Source organism: Maylandia zebra, linkage group LG10, assembly GCF_041146795.1.
Source record: "Maylandia zebra isolate NMK-2024a linkage group LG10, Mzebra_GT3a, whole genome shotgun sequence".
Taxonomy (NCBI): domain Eukaryota; kingdom Metazoa; phylum Chordata; class Actinopteri; order Cichliformes; family Cichlidae; genus Maylandia; species Maylandia zebra.
Window position 1 is genome coordinate 13317560 of NC_135176.1, and position 22823 is coordinate 13340382.

Genomic DNA, 22823 nt, shown 5'->3' on the forward strand with positions numbered 1-22823 from the left:
TTAATACTAAACAATATATATATATTAGCTGTATAATACCAGTGGGCCAGCTCTAGTAGTAATTTGGTATGGCTTCGCGGGCCAAACGTAATTAGGCTGCGGGCCAGAGTTTGACACCTATGTTATAAACAGTACATCTGCATAATGACTGAAACCAGCCCACTGAAGGAACAATGGGCTGTGAGGTCAGTTCCTTCATCATTATTATGCAAATTCTCATGACCATTGATCAACAACCACTGATTAAAGCCCACTGATCAATGGCCATGGTTACCATTCACAGAGAGTTGGGGAATGGCTGCAATTATAGCATTATACGGTGGTAAAAGATGTACCGTTAGGCCCCTCAATTCAGAGATGGTCTTTCTCTGTTCACGTAAATGGCCTCCTTGACTCCCCGCTCAAACCAGTGCTCCTTCCTGTCCAGGATGGTTACGTCCTCATCAATGAAAGAGGGTCCACTGGCCTGTAGGTGTAAATAGACTGCAGAGTCCTGGCCTGACCAGGTAGTTCTTCCGTGTTGTGCCATCCACATCGCCAGAGGTTGTTTGGCAATCTTCCTGGCACTTAACAGCGTACACTATGTTACTCTCTACACTATGTCGGGGAACCCAATCCTTGGGGTGGACCAATTTTTGGCGCAGCGTGTTTTAGGGTTTAAAAGCCACAGAAGTAAGTCCCCAAAAACTCTTGGGCCCCTTCTGGTGTTACTAGTCAGCGAAGACAATGAAATGCAGGGAAGAGCCTCACGAAAGCAAACTTATTAGTTGTTAAGGAAAATGTTATAAAACACTTCTTCAGTAAAGACTCAGAGAAGAGAAACACACAGAAGGGCAGCTCCCTACTGAGAGACTCGCGCTGAGCACTGCCCCGGTCTTTATTTTATACTCCATTGAACGTATGTGTGTGTGTGTGTGTGTGTGTGTGTGTGTGTGTGTGTGTGTGTCTCCTGCTGATCAAAGGGTCATATAACATGAAGGTACAAAAGGTACATCCTTGGTCACAAAGAGGGCAGTCTCCCCCTCACCCTAAATAACATGGTGAGGAAGTCCAGCAGTTCATCTATATGTAAAGAAGCACTTAAACTAAAACAGACATAGCTACGTTAATCCTACCGTAAAACAATAAAACCAGGTACAAGCTCTCGCGTTCTCCCAGGACATGGGGGTGCATTCCTGAGGTGCACACCAAGCCTGCAGCCTGCTAGAGATCACACACAATTGATTATATGCCTCTAAGTATACATGGTTGAATATTTCCTAATACAAATCACTACATGCAGTATTCTACCATATGCAAACTTATATCACTAAAAGATTACACTGACTACTAAATACAATTTTCCATTGACATTAGTACATGTAAGTTAATTGCAGGTACAGAAAGTTATGTTCTTTTAATGTTACGCTGTAGCCCATGCGCCTTCACAGACCTGCAAGTGCATCATAAAAAGGAACCTTTTATGGGTTATTGAAAATACAATGAACGAAGTCAGGTACAAAGATGATGCTTAAAAAATAATTTATTTGCAATAAATTAAATATTTAAAATATAACAGAAGTCATCAATTTTGCAGCCACTTTTTGTTTCACAATACAGCCACAAATCTTTATTCATAACGTTTGCTTTATGTGCCTTTAGACGTTGAAGAGGCTTTGTTCTCTTCTTCAGCATTTCAAAATCCTTTTATTAAAAAAATTATAATTTCAAAAAACAACCATTTATTAAGTTTGGTTTTTCTGAAGTCTCATAGTTAATGCAGTCAGTTAAAAGATTATTTTCATGTTTTCAGACAAGACTCAATTGGCCCTAAAACCTATGTACAACTTCACATACTGGATCTATTTGCCTTCAAAGTATGCAAATGCTTTCTTAAAACCTGTGGCTGCTAGTAGATTTCATTAAAACCCTGAGTACCGTATTTCAACTCTAACCCACACCGAGTCCTCTTGCTTTGCCTGAGCGCAGCATTAGTGAACACTGAGACACACCAATCTCCTTTTTTAAATATAAACTGCAGAAATATTTTAGCGTGACGTACATATATCTAAAAAATATTACATTATCATAACAATCCCAAATGTTCATACAGGAAATGCTTTGCTATATTAGTTCATTATTAGGAACTAATCACATGGCAGCATTCTCTGCAAACGATTTCACCCGCAACCCTTTTGAGGCATTTAACACAACATGTCCTGCACAGTAATGATAGCTGTTACAACAATGAATTCTGTAGAAGCACGAGAAGAGGCGAGCACGCCTGATCGCGTTGCTGTTTTCCCCCGACAGAAGACTGCGAGACTTTCAAAAGTCTAAAAATCAGCTTCTGGCTTGATAAATAAGGTGGCTGGTTAGATTTTCAAAAGCAAAGTGAAGATATGATACTTCAGAGAAAGCACCTTTGTCAAAGTAAAAGTACAATATGATCTTTTCAGGTTTTTATATAAGATACAACATTTAACATTATTCTAAAACCAATGTCGAAGCAATCATGGATGGACATTATAGCTAGATCAAGACATTTTTTTTAAACTTACTTAAACTATGTGTTGAAAATTACATTTGTATGGAAAACACACCTTAATGTCTCTATATTATAGTGTAATGTAGCTATGATGATTAGTTGTAGGGGGTTCAAATAAATAGCACTTGTTTAATGAGTCCAACATATTAATAAATTACACTTTAACAACAAGCACATTTTTACATGTGCTGTTAAAAAAAATAAAAAGTCAAAAGTGCAACCAAGAGCATAGTGGCATTTTACATCATTAAAATGTTTTGGAGCGTTTTCACCACCAGTGCCAGTCCAACAATCCCAGAAGCGTGGAACATTTCTTTGTAGCTATTCCCATCTCCTCCACCGAGCAGCAGATTCCTCCTCAAATTTAACAACAATTCAGAGTCAGCGATGTGATTAAATGAGACTTCTGTCCTGAAAGTGCAATAATTTCTATCCAGAGGGGAGCCCTCCCAGAGGTATCCTCCTTTAAAGCTGTGCAGTTGACAACCCACCTGGGGCGCTCAGCCTGTCAAAGACCGTGCTGACGTGTAGTGATAACAGAGAACGCTCTCAGGATGACTCGTGTCCATGTCTGCTGGCCTCGAGAATTAGTTATCCAGTGCACTAGCTCCTCCATTGGCGGCCTTGCCTTTTGATTTGCCAGAAGAGCGGAAGGAGAAACGTTTGATGAGGCGCCGGGAGAAGCTGCCAGACTTTTTACGGCTGATGTTTGGTGCGGCGGTGAAGTTATTGCCCAAGTTGGAGATGTCTTCGTGGGACTGGCTAAGGCAGGACTCTTTCTCTCGATGTCTTCTGCGGAAAAGCAGCTTCGTCCCGCTCTGCAAAAAGCCCACTGCAGGAAACACATCGTGGAGTTACTTCTAGTTTCACAAATGATTTCAATTATTTCACAACATACATGACAAAAAATCCATGCATTTTTGCGACAGGCTGCTGATAACAAAGTGCCTGAAGACATCATCTAAAACTGGCTCTCTAAGTTCTCTGTCATGTGTAGACACAGCACTGACAAGAGTTTGGAGCCTTGTTTTTGCTTGAGCAATTCATAGGTCAGTGTAACGTAGCTTACCAAGCTAAAAGAAAAAAACATTCCTCTGAAAACAGTCAAGAACTGGACTGAAAATGAGTGAAGAAGCAGAAAACGTCCAAAGAAAACTTTGAAAGACCATCAGAAAGGTCGCATAACTATTGTTAAAAAGCACTTTGAAAATAAAGTCTGGCTCCTTGGAAGCAAAATATAAAGAAATGAGGGGTGGCTTAGTTTACTTATTACTGCTTCTCCCACTCCTCTGCCTCACCATTCAAATTTAATTATATTGCATGAAAAAAATAAATTAAATTACAAACAAACACACGTTAGTTTGGCTTTGTAGATGCTGAAGTATGGCCTCTAGAGGGCAGCAGCAGTAGAGGAACTGACTGTGGTAAATCTGTGAATTGAACCTGAAGTCCTGATGTTACCTAAGGCTATGAAATATTTGTTTGCATATAAGATACACTGTGCCGTTAATATATTAAAAAAAAAAAATAAGTGAGACATGAAAATTAAATCTAAAAGCAAAACGTCTTTGAGACTGAAAAAAATGTAAACCTGCTCATGAAATTCTGCTTTAATGACAAAACAAGAAACATATTTGAATAATTTACAGAATATTTCAATAGCTGAATAATGTTTTTACAGTTACGCTTTTCTGCGAGACGTTACTGAGAACTGGACCTGGATTCTTTACAGCACAGACTGCCTGCGTTACCTTTATGATCCTTGAGACTCCGGGTTTCCAAGGCACCAGTGGAGCCAGTATCTGATTCCACATCATCCACAGAAGGACGCTCTGATACGTCAGAGGGCGTGGTTTCATCTGGATCATGGTGACGCCCTGACCCGTAATGGTTGCCGTGCATGGCTGCGTCCATGGCTGCAGCGTAGCCACTTGATAATGCACTGTTATCTTCAGAGAGTGGAACCTGAAGCAGAGAAATAGATGTCACTACTGAAATTACACGCCATTACATGTATATGACGATTAAATTCAAATATACACGATTATCAGCACACTTTCTTTTAGTGAGGTTGTCGAGCGCTCCTGACACGTTTTCAAAGATTCTCGGGCAAAAATCAGGTCAGAAGATTCTCATTCTTCTGTAAAGTGGTCCAGTGGGGGGGCTGTGGACTAAATTTAGATCACACTTATTCTGCCCGGCTCCTCGTTGTATTTTACAGTAGATTCCCAGTAGCAGTCGCAGCAGTTATTAAGGCTTACAGCTAATTTAATATAAAGACTGAAGGTTGGACTATTTCCTTTCAATCATTATACAGGTAACTGATAACCACAAAATCGCTGAAGTTTTCAAATCAAACTCAAAGCACGTGTCTAGAAAGATGGCGTTTTCACTCTCTGACCTTTGACACACCCGAGATGATTAGCGTGCTCCTTTTCGTCGGTGTCTTCCGTGCTGCTCTGGACCCAGACTCTGTCAGCTGCCGTATGGCGGTTTCTGCAACAGGATCCAGGCCATTAGAGAGGCGGCTGCTCTCTGAGCAACAAAAAACACAAATATGTAAATCAGCACTATACTAGCAGACCACCATGTGCTATTTTTATTAAAATATATTGCTGAATTAACTGCTGTTGCACTACATATAAGTTTGTGCTTATCTTTTATCTGTTTTGTGTCAGCAATTAGCTTCCCGCTGCACCAAAAACAGCACGTAACTCCAGCCCGTGTGCGAGTTATGTGATGCTTTTGAAAAGGATTACCTGCACGGAGCGCACGATGCGTACTCAGAGTGCATTCCTCTCGACTCGTGTTACTCTGCTGCGTGTTGCTTATCCTACTTTGCATCTGTTATGTAAAACAAATCTGGTTTTCAGGGCAGAACTCACTGCTCGCGTTGGGGCTGCTGCTGCTTCTGCTATCAGGCAGCACGGTGGGTTTCTTCTCATTCACCTCCACTTTAGACGGAGAACGCAACGGGGAGTCACCTGAAAGGGAACGCTGCTATTTCATTTCTTATTATTGACACTACTAAAAAAAACTCATCAGGCACCTGCCCTGCCTGGTTTGGTGACATGCTTTGCTTTGTCAAACGCACCTGGACTGCGATCGAGTTTAAGTCGGGACTGGACCGTCGTGACGGTGGTGACGATGGTTCCGTCTGGCATGATGGTTCGGTCCACGTCAACTTTCTTGGTGGGGGTGAGAGAGGAGCGAAGTAGCAGAGCTTTGTGGGCACTGCTAGGCTCCTGTGTTTCTTGGTACAACAGCTGGAAGAGGAAAAAAAAAAACAAAAAGTGTACAAGCTGGAGGTTTCTTCCTGTTAAAAGGGAGTTCTTCCTTCCCACTGTCACATAGTGCTTGCTCAAAAACGACTGCCTGATTGTTGGTCTTATATAAAGCACCTTAATCCAACTGTTGTTGTGCTTTGGCTCTATATATAAATTGGAAATTAAGTTATTAAGAAATGACAGAATTTGCCAAATGAAATGTTACCCCACAGAGACAAAGCACGTTTATTCTCATTTTCTCTCTCTTTAAAGACAATGTGGACTAGAAGAAAGCCAAAAAAAGAGCAACAAGTTGGCTGCTGGAAAGTCTACAAGAGATCTGACACAGCGATTATAAGAATGACAATGGATTTTGTATCAGCTGTTACACAACACTGCCTCTTTTGTTGGGAATCTTTGATAAAGTCCAGATCTAGATAATAAACCGTAACGCAACCTTCGTTCTGCGTCAAAGCACAAGTAAGAATTTCAAACACTCCCTACACTCTTACAGAAATCTAACTCGTCTGGTCACTCACCTCAGCGGTGATGACAGCGTTTGGCGTTGAGTCTTGGCCAGACCTCATGGACAATACGTGCTGCCCAGTGGGAACTTTACCCTGGATGTCCAAAGCAATGGAGGCGTGACCTGGCAGGAATTCTAATCATATTTAAACACAAAAAGAATATAAACAAATTGTACAAAAAGCAAAAAGGTCTTTCCTTTTACTGTAGTTCTGAGGCCAAAAAAAACGAGCCTCTCCAGACATCACAAAATGCTAACAAAGACAGTGAGTCTGCCAATACTGCATTTTCAGCACTGATGACTCTGCTTAAGCTGTAATATGTTCCTGCTGATCAGCTTTCTGAGCAGCAGCCAGTAGTAAATTGCTATTGAACTATGCCTTACGTTCCCGTTTGCCACTCCGCTCCAGAAGTCTCACTCTCAGCTCTTTGGTTTCTGGGCCCAGCTCCCTTCAAACACAGGAAACAAATGAGTTAGCATTACAGTGAAACTCCATTATCCAAGTATTATTATTTCAATTAAATACGTTTCTTTCTACAGCCATTACTTCTCTGGAACATTAATATTAATACAAATATTTTAACTACTTGATTGTGACTGTGACATTATGGGCTCAAGAAATTCTGATGTTGCTAAATCTGAATTGGAGCATTAAAATAAAAGATCCCCAAAACTGTTGCAACTTTAGGGAGTTTAGAAGAAAGTATTGTGGTCTAGTCTTCAGACCAGGCTTAACACCCAGTTTCAGACATTTCTTTCTACTCTTGGATTTGTGAGAAAGAGCTCTGGCTGTGAGCACAGCAGCTCCACCACTTGCTGTTCAGACCTTCTGGTTGTAAGGGGCAGCCAATCAGAAGAGAGGAGGATTATTTTAAACTGTGAATCATGCAAAGCTGCTCTAGCAAAGTGCAGGAATAAAATGAGGGCTGCAAATGAGGCCAATAGGTGACCTGCAAATGCATCACAATCATTACACCCTGAATCTGCTTTCTAACACGGCAGCTTACAGAGTAATATCTTCACTCCATTCCAGTGCAGCATTGGCACTGCTGGGCACAGGCAGGAAGCGGGTTGTTCTCTCTGTAGACGGTTGGTCCAGGCTCAGGACACAGCACAGCTCCCCTGATTTAGACCATTGACCTGCAAAACACACAATGACGCAGTGAGACTTCGGTAATCAGCAGGAAGCTGTGCGGAAATGATCTGACGCTGGGGGAAAATATCTGACCTTTACTTAAGGTCGCCCTGAGCTGCCGGAGGAGTAGTCGTCTCACCAAGACACTCTGGGATACAGAGTTCAATCCCACTGAGAGACTGTCCATGGGGGCCTGGGAGTGTGCAGAAAGGGGGGTGGAGAGCTCAACAGTGAAACAGCTTTAAGTACATCATCTATTTTATTATATAATCTATACATCTTTTAGTTAATTTGTCTCATTAAAGGCAGTAAATTTCTCACCAAAGGACTGGACGTCCTGAGATTGAGGACCATGGCTGGCTGAGTGCTGAACAGAGTATCTTCTATCAGACCCTTAATTGTGTCTATGTCTGCTTCACCTTCAGTGCACTGTGAAGAAAAAAGCACACTTATTACTCAGTGATGGTTAACCAACACCCGCTGAACCGAACTAACTACAGCCACAAATTGAGGGTTTATTTATTTCATCTCAATTCTTACAGGATCCCAAAGGAAAAAAATTACTGCAGCTTTAATCTGAGAGCATTTTCACCTCTGGGGGGCTGAACCAGCCTTGATACTTCACCCACGCTGGGCTTGCTACGCCGTATAAAGCAGGCTTTTTATATTCCCGTATGGTGGATGTCATTAGTCAACACAATGTCTTGTGCTAAGTATTTGTTTCCTTTTTATTTTATTAACGTTGTTACTTCCTCAGACAAATGGCATTTAATGGCATGCCCATTTATATAACAATATTAAAGGACGGCACTTCCTTCTTGACTAATCTTGGGTTTAATGGGATGGAAAGTCACTTGCATGCAAATCAGTGCATGCTGATTTACAAAGAAGACAAATTAGATACGGGAAATTTTTTAATGTGCGTTTCCTTTTTTAATAACACACGCATGCTTTTAATTTGAAAAATGTGACGGTCACTGAGAGCAGTGACATCAAATTAGTGCCATTAGCGGTAAGCGTTCCCACCAGTCTCTGCAGCTTGCATGGAGACACGGTCAGAGAAAACGACGGCTGCTTGGAAAGACTCCAGGATATCAGCAGCCCCTCATCCTCCACCTCCTCCAAGCACGCCACAACCTGATGGAGGTAGACGGAGCGGGGGGGCAGGGACGGTAAGAAAATAGTAACAGGCAGTTATAACAATAGATATTCTCTGTGCAGCAAATTGTCATTAATAAATAATTGTCTTACATTAAAATGCATCAGGTAACAGAAAAACATTTCACATTTAATGACCACTGCAATGAGGGCACAGATGACATGCGACTGTCTGTGTAAATTTTCACATTTGAATAACAATGCAAATCACGCTCTGACATTTGTTTTTTTAGAGGTCTGGTCTCCCGTGTACAAATTGCTAAAATCCAGGTGCAGTGCTTCAGGTACCTTTGCCACCACAGGTGCTATAGTGATCTGATAGGTGTCCATAGAAATGGCAACTGGCGACTGCTGGGTGACCGTCACGGGTAACCTGACCCTGTCTACTGAACAATTACAGTGCAAAATCTGCAAAAGAAAAAGAGAGGAGGACAAATACTCATGCATACATACACTCAAAATGCACTGCTCCTGATGTCACAGGTATAAGCAAAGATTACTAACCATTCGGTTTGCTGACTGGTCAGTGCAGCTCACGCTTTCTATTGCAGAGGCAGCACTTATCTGGAGGCTGCTGTCAAAAGTGATCTGAATGGAGCTCTGGCAGAGACAGAGGAAGAGAAAAATGTCCCAAACATTACACACGAGAAAGAGAAAAGAGACTTTGAGATGACAAAAGATGTAACAGTGCAGGGATACAGCCTTTAATACAGCTGACTAGCAGCTGGGTATGTGGAACTTGCTTTATGGACCTTTGATCATATCATAAAGTAAACTGCTAATTAATCCTGGTATTTAATGCATTTAAACAGTATCTGCTCGCATAGCTCTTCCTAGATACACTCACATAAGACAGTGACTGTGTCGTTCACATGTTGCTCATCCAATGCAGTCTTTAAAAAGTAAGAACTACTGTTTGTTCCTGTTTGTACACTTCCCTGTTAAAGCAACCGCACTGTCTTTGCAGAAGCCCAAATGTTCCTTATAGCTGTAGTAACCATGACAATTACTATGCGATCGTTTTCTTGTGTTTAAGTTCCAAAGTGCAAGTGAAAAGACTGATAGTAGAATTCACATGTATCTATAGTCACTCTTGTAAGTGCTATACGGCTATAAAAAGGCAGTGCTGAACAAATGCATGCAAATGCATTATTGAATTTACAGTTCATGGCCGACCACAATTGTGATTTAAGCCCAGGCAGCTGCATGGATTAGTGGGCTCAGATGAAAAATGTCCGAAAATACTGACAAAAAAAACCAACACATGTAGTGGTAATTGTGTTAATAATACATTTATATAATCCTTTTTTGTAATCCTTCAGAAGTTGGGAGATTTAATGCTCCTGGCTGCTGAGAAAACCCCATGTCTCAGACCTCGTAGCAGCATCTATTTATCAAGTCGGTGCTTACTCGAGCTTACAGCCGGGCACGTTTTCCTGTGTGGAGGACAGCCCTAACAAGAGGAAGAAGTAACTCGGTTTTAAGAAAAGATTCAGCAGAATCACACGGGCACGGCGGTGACCTACTATCACTATGTGTGCGTGTGTTGGCCAGAAGATCTGTTTTACTGGACAGCTTTAACTGAGAAGCGCGAGAAAACAAAATCCCCTATTGTCACAGCATGTGTTCCACTAGGTCCAAGTCCAATCTGTATCAAACACAACAGCGGAGGCGGGGCAGAGGTGGGAGGATGATATAACAAAGTTTGTGGTGTGCGTGCGAGTGTGTGTCTGTGTGTGTGTCACTTATTGCAGCCAGAAGGGCAGGAAGCCAAGTGCTATGCCGCAAGCTTACGTAGGTTCCCCTGGACTAACACTGCAGTCACATGACCGCAGCGTACAACCGGCTGTGTTTACTTCAGTTGGCTGGAGCCTCTAAAACTGCTCAGTCACCCAACTGTTCATTTGGATTAAAGTGCAGAGCAAATATGATATATCAGATTGAGAAATACAGCTTAAACCCTGTCTGTGTCACTGCAGGCGGGCACATTAGCATCTTTGCCGTGGAACTAAACGGAGTCATCTAGCAGAAATTATTACGAGGAAGGCACAGCAAAGTCCATTTTTGTAGACTGCTTTTACAACATTTTGCTTGTATTAGATGGCTTCTGGTGTAATTATAGAGTAAATATAAGAAGACAGGCAACAAAGCCGCCTGCAGTGAAATGAGGACATCACACTTTGATCGCCACCAGAAAACAAAAAAGACACCCTTGAATCCAGAGTCAGATTTCTGGCGAGTCAAACTGCACTTACAGCACAGATTTGTGTTTGTGTGCATCAAACTTGCTAATCCGTGTTGAAAGGAAACTGACAAATTTCATTTTTTTTCTTTTCCAAATGACTCCAGTAAACATGGCAGCAAAATATTGCCAGCATGTGTCAATCACTCATCATTCATAGGGAAAAGAAGGCCGGCTCGCTCCAGCTTTGTTCATGATTTCAGTTAAAAATCATTTTCTACTCTTATCTTTTTTCCAGCACTATCCTTTTTTGGGTTTGTTGTAAGATGCACCTGAAAAATTATTATGGGAAAATATTCAGCCATTATCGTTTATTGTATTTTAGCAAGTTAATAGAATATCTAATTAGCAGTAGGTTTATGGTTTCTCTTCCTTCCAGGGAGTTTACACCCATTGGCTTTATAAGGAGCCATCTGCTGCACTGTGGTGTTTTGTATCCTCCTTGGCAGAGGCTACAGACCTCATTTTGTCATGGAGAGAGCAGTGCTAGTAGCATGGCCGCTGATTTGTCCTTGTGATCCACCGCTGCTCAACAGAGTGTATGTGAGGGGTATTTCTGGGTAGAGACAGTTCCTGAGGACATCCATAGTGTCACTTCAGGTTTGTCAGCGTCCCCCCCTTTGGGTCTAACTGGCTGAACGCCTCTGAAAAGCATGTGGGTCAACCAGAAATACACTCCCCCATGGCTTCTGATGACCCTCATTTTCCTTCCCTATATTTTATGTTATCTGAGCTTCCTGCTATAACAAGGTGCACGATTGGAAAATTACAATGTTCATGCACAGGAAAAAGCATACATGAAAATTATTATTGATGTAATTACTCAAAATGGCAAAATAACAGACAGGGTCTGTGTGAGGGCAATGTCAACAAACTGAATGCGTACATGCTGCCATACTAAAAACAGCCAGAGGGCTACACCTTGGACAGCTCTCCGTCCAGCCCTATGATGGACCATGATGGACACGGAGAGACAGACAACCGTTAGCTCTACAAATGGAACTATATCTACTGTCTCTACTTCTTCTATCAATAATGCAGCTAAAATTAGCATTTTTGTATAGACAGTATAAAAGATGGATGGAGCCACTGTGACTTTACCCACTGCTTGCTATGAAGCCTCGATCTGAGTAGTTTCTTCTATTTCCACCTTAGTGATGTGAAATTGGATGTGACAGGTTATGGCTGTATCTGACTGAGAAACAAAGGAAACTGTAAGCCCATTAGCTAATTAGCTGAAGCTGATCCTAGATAATTGTTCTTTCTAAATGTTAGAATTGAACTGAATTTACAAAATGGACATCATGTTCTATTTAACATACCTGAAACGAGACACTAAGCTGAGGTTTTTACTGACATAATAGAGCAAGCAGGCACACCTAGAAGTCTTAGCAACCAGAGGAGTCGCTCCCTGTTGGCCATTAAAAAGACCATCATTTTTTTATATTGTCTACTATTTTTTTTCTACAGCTTTATTGCTTCATTATCCCACAAGCTATAAATCTGGAAGTGGGAGTACAAAGAGAGGGAGTTCTTGAAGTTTCTCCTAAAACCAAATGGCTAGCATGTGAGATTAACATGCTAGCCACTAGGATTTAACACCCAGTCACTACTTTTTTTTACTCTTTTAGGAAAGCCATAGTCCAACACCCACCATGTGAAAGCTTGGGTTACTATTAATACTATTATTAATACTAAAAGAATGATAGTACAATTCATGTATTTCTATAGTTACTCTCCTAAGTGCTATATGGCTAAAAAAAAAAGGCAGCGCTGAACAAATGCATTATTGAATTTACAGTTCATGGCGGACCACAATTGTGATTTAAGCCCAGGCAGCTCCGTGGATTAGTGCACCGGTCCCCAACCCTCGAGCCATATAAAAATTATAAACAGAGTCCGTCACAAAGGGCAGCCCTGGTGAAGTGTCCGTTAATACTGGCAAAAAAAAAACCCCAACACCCACGATGTGAAAGCTTTCACAGGTTTCACAGTAGTCCTGTAAAAGAATTAAGGAATTAAGAAAGGAACCAGCAGCCAGGTGCTGCTGATCAAATGCAGTTTGCTAATCAAATGCTGATCAAACGCACTTTGCTAATCAAATACACTTTGCTGGACATACCAGCATCTTCACCCCAAGGTCAGAGCATGCAATGCTCAGACCGTACAAACCCAAGAACTACACCTCAGACTCTACAGGCATCAGGTAGCATGTTAAATGTTAAAAGTTCATGACAGTACAGCTAGAAAAAGACTGAACCAGTGTGTTTGGAACTTGTTTGGAAGGGTTACCAGGAGAATGTCTCTCCTATTTAAAAAGAGCATGGCAGCTTAGCTTTGCAAAGCCGCATTTGAACAAACCACAAGATTTCGTGAACTTTGGATGAGACGTTTGCTCAAAATGCACCGCCACATTTGGAAAACGCCTAATGCAGCATATCAGCACAAACTCCTCATACCAACTGCCGAGCACGGTGATGGAGGGGTAATGATATAGGAAAAAAGAAAATTACCAAGTCGAAGTCCAGACCTCAAATCGATTCAATCTAAAGAAAGCTGCGCATAAACAAATGCCTGGAAACCTTGATGGACTGAAGCAGTTGTACAAAGTTGGCCAAAATTCCTCAAGAGTGATGTGAGAGAGTGATAATGATTAAAAAAAACGAGTGCTGCAAGTTATTCCTGCTATAGACTCTTTTAGAAACTACTGAATCAGGGAGTGTTCTTAGCTTTTTACATGACTGCACCGAGTCATTAAAGGTTTTTTTTCTAAAGTATACCTAAGAATTGTAAAAAGTTACAGTGAATCTGGAAAGACAGTAGTGCCTTAAGTATCCAGTAATCCATCTTCACTTCAGAATTTGTTCAGGTACTATTAAATTTACATGTTGGATATTAGCTGAGCCTATTTAAATGCTGAGTCATAGCCTCAGAAAGAAGTTGGCGTAATAGTAGATTTTGGCTGTTCAAATAAAACTGGCTGGTGAAGATGGAGCTCATCATTAGCTCTGACTAAAGGATGAAAAGGTTGGTTTCCTGCACTATGGTATCAAATCAGCGCTGAGTGTTTAATGTCCCCTGTTGTTAAGAAGGAACCTACTTGAGAATAATCACAGGGCATTAATCATCTACCAGCAGCTCTCAGAGGGAGAAGAAGTGAACTGTGTCCTCAAGCTATTCACCAGACTCTTTATAATTGCAGATTGTGAATATACAGGGAGCTTCCTTCCCTGCAGATGTACGCTCGTTTTGTCCTCCCCTACCACTCAGTAATGATGGCTTGACAGCATGTGTCAGCTGCACACACAGGCTGCTGATGCCTTATGATCTGCACGTCTGGGGCGGCCGACCAGTCCAGTCCTTCAAGACTCCTCTACAAACTAATCCAGCCAGAGACATCTGAGTAGCTCCATATCGAGTCATTTCTTCTGAGGCAAGATTATATCCAGAGGCTCACGCTGTAAATACTTCAACAGACAGGACATTTTTGCTGGGTAAACAACTGAGAACTGAGTCTGCATAATGGGAATACACTCCAAAGCTACAGGAAGAGACCAAAAACACAGACATGCTGCTGCCGATGTTTAAATTAAACCATGCTACGCAATTCATGTCAGATCAGACGTAGTTATAGTCGGTGTCAGAAGTAAGTATTTGAGATTATTGTGCAGAATGTAAAAATCACTAGAATCTGACATCAGAGATGACGTACTTCTGTTAACATCGCAGCAATGAGCTGTAATGAAGCCTTGGGGCCCTCGCTGGACTACAAGGACAGACGAAGCGTGAGAAGGGGGTGGGGTGGAGCTGGTGGTAACAAGTATTAGTTACTGAGACAAGAGGTAGACTGTGTATCTTCGAAACCGTGAAGAAGAATGAAGCACGGCTGGTGCTCCACCTGTTTACCCTGGGTTTGCAATCGTCTTCTCTAATCTGTATCAGATACTGTGTAGGACACAGAAAATCAAACCTCATGGCTTTAAGTATCTGCAAAAGAAAAATGCCTAGCTTCTTTCTCTCCTCACACAACAGTCTATTTGGGTAGTATAAGCATTCTGAGCTGTGCCGTTCTGCAGCACAAATGTACTTTCAAGTCATATTACATTTAAATAAGTCCTCATTAGCTGCCTCAATATCCTGCAATCTCACTACAAAGGGATGAGGCATTTGTTGCAGTTTATGTAACAAGCCCAAACCCCGGTGTCAGTACTCAGCCCTCTGAATCTTTTTGTGTGTGTGTGTCTCATCATGCTGTTTCAAATGCTGGACATCAGGGTCAGGGTTGGGTCTGCCCTCTGGAATGTTTTGCTACAAGGACAGAGCACTGTGACAACACTGAAAATGAGCGAAACAGCAAAAGGATTCCTGGCCTTACATCACTCCCCGCTGTAGTCAACAATATATCGACAAGCACGCCAGAGTCAGCCGTCCGGGATGAGGGATGTTCAAAACTGCACAGTCGCGTCGCTGACACGTAGGAAGATATCAGGAAAAAAAAAGACCCTAAGACACTTTTTGTTTCAGTGATCTCTTTTCAATGTGGCATCAAACCAAAAACCTGCATCTAAAATATCAACTTTCGCAATCGAGAGCAGCAAAGTCTTAAAAACTTTATGTGGTAAGGTCACAATAGCAGGCTAGATCACACTGCCTGTCATTTCAACTATTTTACTTCATAATTTGAGTATAAAACCAGTTTTTCCTGTATTAAGCTGAGGCACATTCTCAAACTTGTTGTTTCCTGACTTCAAGTGAGGTAAACAACAGAGCCACCAGCTCATAGCTGTGTGTGTGAGTGGCAAACAGGGGTTTAGTCCTGGCTAGGTAATGTAAATAAAATTCATACACTGTATGAAAAAAATTAATGTAACCACCAGGTCTGAAAATAAAGCTGCGGAAATTACTTAAGCTTTGATTCTTTGACTCTCAAAAAGACATTCAGCTGTATAGAAGCTATAAGACAGTGACCTTATTCCTCACTCATTTAACTTTGTGAGGTTGTTTGTTAACTTCGAGTCTTCAAAGTCTATAATCAGGCTCCAAAGAAACAACAGGATGACATCCAAATGCCAGTTTATGTATGATGGTCCACCTCTTTTATACACTTCGTGATAAAATACAACAGGAAGGAAGTTTTATGATAAATGAAAGAAATATTGTTAATCTGGTCATTTTTAACAGATGAAATGGGACCATCAGTGCTAACTGGGGCTTATCTCCACAGGAATTTTCGGGGACTGTTAGTACATATATATTAAAATAATTATTGGGAAAGAATAAATCATAAAAATACAACTTGCAGACTGGCAGGAGGTTTGATGAACCCTTTCTGTTGCTCTAACTTGACCTTGCATGCTCAGTCAGCTTGCCTTTATTTGGATAAATTTCAGCATAGTAATTATTTAAAGACCTCTGTCACCATCAATCTTAAGTGCCGGAAAAGTACTTAGGTTAATGCTATAAAGGATTTGCGTACTAATCCCCACGATGACACTGAAGCACCACTTCCCCGGTGCTGTGTTCCTCCGGGGAAGCTCATGTTTTGCCCGATGTAGAAACACAATCATGCACGTCCGAGGAGAATATGAGTCTTTGGGACCGTAATATATGTTCACGTGTCTGTTTTCAGAGCGGCCACAGAAACCTGCCTGGCAGGTGGCAGAGCCTCGCTGTATGCGAGAAGCAAAGAATGCGAGGCGACAAGTTTCTTGCCACTTAATGCTTGCCGTATCGCCGCGGCTCCTTACAGCAGGTTTTTCCAGTCTGGTTTTTACGTGGCAGGTGAACATAATACAGCTAAGACACACTTAACTGGCTAATAGAACACGATACTACTTAATAATGAACAATTGAATAGTGTCACATCCAATGCACCTGTTGTTGATGGTAAAACGGACGCTATGGAGACCGAAGCATGTGCCCCTTAAGCTTCAAGACAAAGACTGCTTCTTAGATTACATCCTGTGGGTTTATCTTTGAAACAAGGCACACTGGTGATTTGGTACTTAAGAGTAATGTTCAAAGGTTCATTAAGAAACTAACATTGATTTGCATATGGCCCAGACACATTTAGAACAACAGCTTGCTGTGTTTGCAGACAGTATGACTAGCAGATATTTTATTGTGATGAATGAACTCGGGAAGCTCTGGTTCACACACTCGGCTCACAAACTAAACACCCCATGGACAAACACACACAGCCAGCTCGTCTCTGTGTCCTCCAACATTGACTTGCTTGCCCAGTGTTATAAAATCACCTCCCAGTGAACTTCAGACACTTTATTCACCCTTTTTCTGCACCTTTCTAGTCTAACTCAAAGTCCCTTCACTGTGGTCTGAAAGCATTTCATAAGTTGGAACAGGGGTCACAGACCGCACACACACAGTTCATGTGACTATAAATGAGCTATGAGCAATTACAGCCAGGTGACGGTGCTTTTTATCTTTGAATTATTGTAAAATCATAAAACATTTTATGAAGGTAAATACAGCACGCTCGGCACCTGGAAACTGCCACTAAAGGCTCACCCAGGGTTCACTTCAGTGTTTGAGTGTCTTAGTAAATGAGAGTGTCAAAGGTCAAAGCAGATCAGCCAGCCGAGGTCATAGTGAGATAACTCGGCTGACAGCAATATAGTGAAGAAAAACGATCCACTACAGCACAGGGACCTCTGACTATCAGCACAAAACGGGGTTATATGAAAGCAGGTATCGAAAGCTCAACAGACTTACTCCTGCATACAAAACATGTACAAAGTGCAGAGAAGATACACTTTTCTGCCACTTTATTAGATACACCTTTTGCCTTTAGAGCTGCCCAAATTCTGTGTAGCATGGATTCCACAAGTGGCTGGAAACATTCCTCAGAGATTTTGGTCCATGTTGACATGAAAGCAGTTGATGCAGATTTATCCGCTGCTCATCCAAGATGTGAGTCTCCCACCGCATCTCAAAAGCGCTCTGTTGGGTTGAGATCTGGTGACCGTGGAGGTCATTCGAGTACAGTGAGTTTATTGTCGTGTTCAAGAGATCCGATTGAGATGTTCTGAGCTTTGTGACATAGTGCATTATCCTGGAAGCAACCATCATCAAAAATACTTAAATGGGCTGTGGCATTAAAATGATGTTCAGTTGGTACTAAGGGGCTCAAAGTGAGCTAAGACAATATCCCATTCATACAGTGGAGGATGGATTTTCATGTTGCGACCCTACCATCCAAATTTTGTAGCTGAAATTGAGACTCATCAGACCAGAGCCTATATAATCTGTAGCCTCAGATTCCTGTTCTTAGCTGACAGGAGTGGTCTTCTGCTGCTGTAGCCCAGAGATGCTCTTCTGCACACCTTGGTTGTTACAAGTTGCTATTTGCATTACTGCTATTCCTCTATCAGCTTGAAGCAGTCTGACCAGTTTCCTCTGACCTCAGGCATCAAAAAGGCATTTTTACCTTCAGCAACCACTCAGATTGCTCAGGTTGAACTTCAACAGGCTGTCTTCACCATATCTGCATGCCGAAATGCTGCCATTTAATTGGCTAACAAGATAATAAGATATAGCTGAGCAGGTGTACCTAATAAAGTGGCTGTGATTGTACCTCCAATTCAAAGAAACGCAAGGCAAGCAGTCTTCAAAGCTCTGTGCTCTCATTTAGATGTTTAGATTCTTATCTGTCACATAATGCCATTAATGACCTGAAACAGATGGTGAGGCCCTGATCCCAACTCATGGGGTCAGTCTGGGGTCACAAGAAAAGGTGCCTGAAATACTCGGTTATGAAAACAGGTCATCTTTTAAAGAAAACCAAATACTTGCATTGTAATAATTTTAATGGTATTATTTCTGAATAAATGCTCTCCTATGGAAGATGTTTACTCTGGACATCTGCAGATGAGCTCTCAAACAACAAAGGTTAGGTGACCCTCACGAATCAGAAAACAAGTGCTGTTTGTTGCAGATGTGCAATGCATGTGATTGATCTTGTCTGACCCCTTTAAACTCCCCACCAACTCATCTCTCGATAAACACGCACGGTTTTAAAAGTGGGGGGTGTAGAGGAGCCACCTCCGTCTGACTTTGATTCACACAGATGAAAGAACGACTTAAAGGGAGAAAGACCTTTAGGGACACTGGACACAAAGTGGCAGGCTGTCTCCAGTGCTGAACCCACTGAATCAAACATTGATGCGTTACGCTGCGTTCTAACTGATGGCCAAGGTTACGAGCTGAAGGGAGGGTGACACAGCCATTCTTTTCATTCTGCCTCTTTCCCGATTTGATCAAACACACATCTACTTCTTCCCATGAGGGTATAAGACTATTTTTATGAGCTGTGGGTGTTACTGTGGCTGTGCTGACTGCTCTTGCGTCTCCACTCTTTTGTGCATTAAATCAGAGCTGTTACGCAAGGCTCTGCCCCCCATCCTCTTACCGATTAGACACTCCAACTCCCACACCTCCACCTCCTCTGCCTACACACACACTTCCAGCTGCACATGAGCACACCGACTGTATCAGCTCCTGCTTAACTATTTATGCCTCCACTTAATGGAGTAACCTCTTGTGCACACACACTGGCATCATGTTTAATCAGCTCTCTTGTTAAATATGATGTATTAAAAGCTTAAAGATTTCAACTCACCCCATGCCTGCAAGCTTGCTCGTTCAGAGCCTTGACCCAGGTCCTCTGAAACAGCTCCCTGAAGGACTTGAAGGAGAACAGAGAGGTCAACAAGCCTTTAACCCCGGCCTCAGATGTGGGTCGTCCATCCCGGCCGGAGCGGAGCTTCAGCAGGAAGCCCCACAAAGCTCCGGCCAAGCTCTTATTTGGGTGCTGCCTCCAGGCTGGGTCTCGGCTGTGTCGCTTTGCTGCCTTCCTGGCTCTCCACAACCGCAACACAGTCAGCGAGTACTGGAACAACCATCCCAGCACGATGACCAAAGAGGCGAGGAAGAGACCCACCAGGCACAGCCAGCTCAACTCCTGGAGCTCCATCACCGCCTCCAGCAGCCTCTCATATCATCAGCTCCAGATGGAAATAACAGGACTGTGAGTGGTGAGCAGATCAGCTGCTTTCAGCCTGCGAGTGGCAGCAAACAGACGGTCGCGTTGATTACCGGTAATGGAGAATTTACACCGTGGTTATAACGACAAGAACCAATTTTTCTGTTTTTTTTTTTTTTAGGTCAAAATAAAAATTTGTATTAAATTAAATTAAAGATTAGGCTGTATATTAAAAAAAAACCTACTGCGTTTGCGCCATGCATGTATATAAAACATGTATACGATATCTAATAATAATATACAGAAAAGTCACATAACGTAGCTTCATACCAAGCTGAAGTTTAAGCGGTCCGAGCTGCAGGCTGCAGGTAATCGAAAACAAATGAAGCCGTGTTCATGGCGATATGGAGCGCTTCCAACAACAACTGTGTCTGTCCCATCTTCGAGCGCTTAGCGATGCTTCAGTGTGTTTGTTGTCAACTGTCGATCCCAACACAAGCCTCCAGCTCTCCGCCTGTGCGATACGGGCTCCGGCGCATTTAAAATCTCCGCTGGTCTCAGCTCCTTCCTCCGCAACCCCTCCACGGCGACGATTTAACAAACAACAGCATCGGCAGACAGGTGGCGCTGCAGGGGACGGACTCATCAAAAAAACGGAAGCTGGTCGGACCTTTCAAAATAAAAGGAGGACACAAAACGGCGTTTGTGTGTGGAGGGTTGTTTTTTTTTTTTAAATAAATGTTTAATGTTTCAAGCACGAATACAAATATGACAATTACTGTCAAAAGACGCAATCAATTGCCAGAGAGAACAGTGATTACTATAACAATGTAAACATGCAAAATAAAAGACTGCTACACAGATGCAAGCACACCAACAGTATGTGATATTAAATTAAATATCACACTGGGAAGAGAGAAAAAAAACAAGGGGAGATACATTTTATCTCAGATATCCAAATCAGTGGGAAGGGAATCTTTGGTTTCATCCTTTTCTCAACATTAAGCAAGAATTTCTGTTTGCGCAAAATGAGCACATGTTCTCATTAATACTGAATCATACTCAAGTAATTATTTATAAGGATAGATGTCATTCATTATCTAAAAATATGTTGTCAATTGAATGTAGAACTGTGCCATACTTATTTACTTGGCATCGATCTGCTACCAAGTAAACACAGGGCCAGTCTCGCTGATACCAATACTAATACTTTTAACCTATAAAGGCAGATTAGGGAGAGTAGTGTGTCATGACTTATGGGGTGAATCAGCATTAATTTGCAAATTCTGAACCCATTCTAATTAGCACTAAATCACAATTAGTTAATACAACAAAACACACCTTTCAAATTCTTATATAGTGTTTGTTTTTGGAGACCAGGAATATAAATGTGCCTGTCGCTTTAAAAGACAGCCTTTGTTCTTTAAATGTGCTATAGGCAATAAATAAAATAGATGTGACAGTCAACACAAAAAATGCTCAGGCATTTTTCATAGTGCATGTTTGCTTTTTGTGAGTTTCATCAGCTAAATACAAAATCAGGTTCTGTGTTTCTAAATAATCAGTTACCAAGTCATTGAAGGGCAAAATGTCTTTGTGTTTACTGTATGCTGTTCTCACATGGCGAAGACTCATATGCACCATATGTCAGTCTACGTCCCTACCCTTACCTATGGCCTCTGGTGAACCTTGTCCACTCCAGTGGCCTTGCCACAGGAAGTTGTTTAACTGCCTCAGTTGCCTTGCCCCGTTGATGGACGAGTCGTCCCGCTCGTACCCGGACTCTGCTTCCACTGAAGAAGTGTCAGTGGGATTAAGGAGCTCCTCAAGTATTTCTTCCACCACCAAATAATAGAGTCGCCTGACAGTTTGCTAGAATCTCTTCGAGGCAGTCTGAAAGTCTTTTTCCATGACCTCTCTAAACTCCCCCCAAACCCGGGTTTTTGCTTCAGCTACTGCCCAATTCGCATTCTGCCTGGCCTGTCGGTACTTATCAGCTGCCTCTGAAGTCCCACAGGCTAACTGGCTTGGTTAGCCTGTGGGACTTCAGAGGCCTGATGGTTCCCTTCACCTCCAGTGTCCACCATCTGGTTCAGGGGTTACCACCACAACAAGCACCAACCACCTTGCGGCCAGAGCTCAGTGCACAACTTTCACCAATGGAGGTGCTGAACATGATCCATTCAGACTCAATGTCCCCAGTCTCCCTCGGAACGTTGTCAAAGCTCTCCTGGGACCTCTACCAGGTGTTGGCAGCGCACCCACACTATATGTTTTGGCGCCCCAGGTCTGTCCAGCATCTTCCCCCGCCACCTGATCCAACTCATAACCAGGTGGTGATCAGTTACCAACTCACACCTCCCTTCACCTGAGTGTCCAGAACATATGACTGCAGATCTGATGATACAATTACAAAATTCATCATTGACCTGCGGTTTAGGGTGTCCTGGTGCCATGTGCACTTATGGACAGCTCGTTCAAACATGGTGTTTGTTAAGTCCAGTAACAGAACAGGGCTTCAGATCTGGCAGGCTGTTACATCCAATTATGCCCCGCCAGGTCTCACTGTCATTGCCCACATGAGCATTGTCTCCCACTAAGAGGATGGCGTGCCCAGGTGAAGCATTCTCAAGCGCCTCACCCATGTACTCCAAGAAAGCTGGGTACTCTAAACTGTCATTTGGCACAAAAGCGCAGATGACAGTCAGGACCTGTTCCCTGATCTGAAGGTGCAGTGAACAAACACTCTCATCCACCAGGGTAAAGCTCCAATATACAGGCAGCAAGCCAAGTGGATACTAGTAATGACTATGTGTTGTTTCTATATATACTTCACTACTAAAGACATTTTGTATTGTGTCGAATCTCATCTGAATCTCACAGTTCATCAGAACAGTTTTTAGCTCATTTGTCATTCAGAGCTACAGATCTCTCACTTCCCTTAATGCTACTTTATCTCAATGGCTTT

General features: G+C 42.3%; 1 protein-coding gene across 2 annotated transcripts; it reads right to left on the reverse strand.

Moving 5' to 3' along the window:
- Positions 1-1504: 1504 nt before the first annotated feature.
- c2cd2l (c2cd2 like) lies at positions 1505-22265 on the reverse strand. Of its 2 annotated transcripts, none has more exons than XM_004563931.2 (16): positions 21526-22265; positions 20186-20525; positions 19493-19931; positions 9117-9212; positions 8901-9020; positions 8481-8591; positions 7776-7883; positions 7548-7647; positions 7327-7459; positions 6704-6768; positions 6333-6454; positions 5622-5793; positions 5413-5511; positions 4929-5023; positions 4279-4492; positions 1505-3359 (listed from the first exon to the last, which is right to left on the reverse strand). In XM_004563931.2, the coding sequence occupies exons 3-16, from the start codon at positions 19844-19846 to the stop codon at positions 3115-3117; spliced, it is 2034 nt and encodes a 677-aa protein (XP_004563988.2). In that variant the 5' UTR covers positions 19847-19931; positions 20186-20525; positions 21526-22265; the 3' UTR covers positions 1505-3114. The 2 variants fall into 2 exon arrangements, with proteins under 2 accessions (XP_004563988.2, XP_004563987.2); XM_004563930.4 differs by having other exon boundaries at positions 4929-5062; positions 21526-21931.
- Positions 22266-22823: the final 558 nt, after the last annotated feature.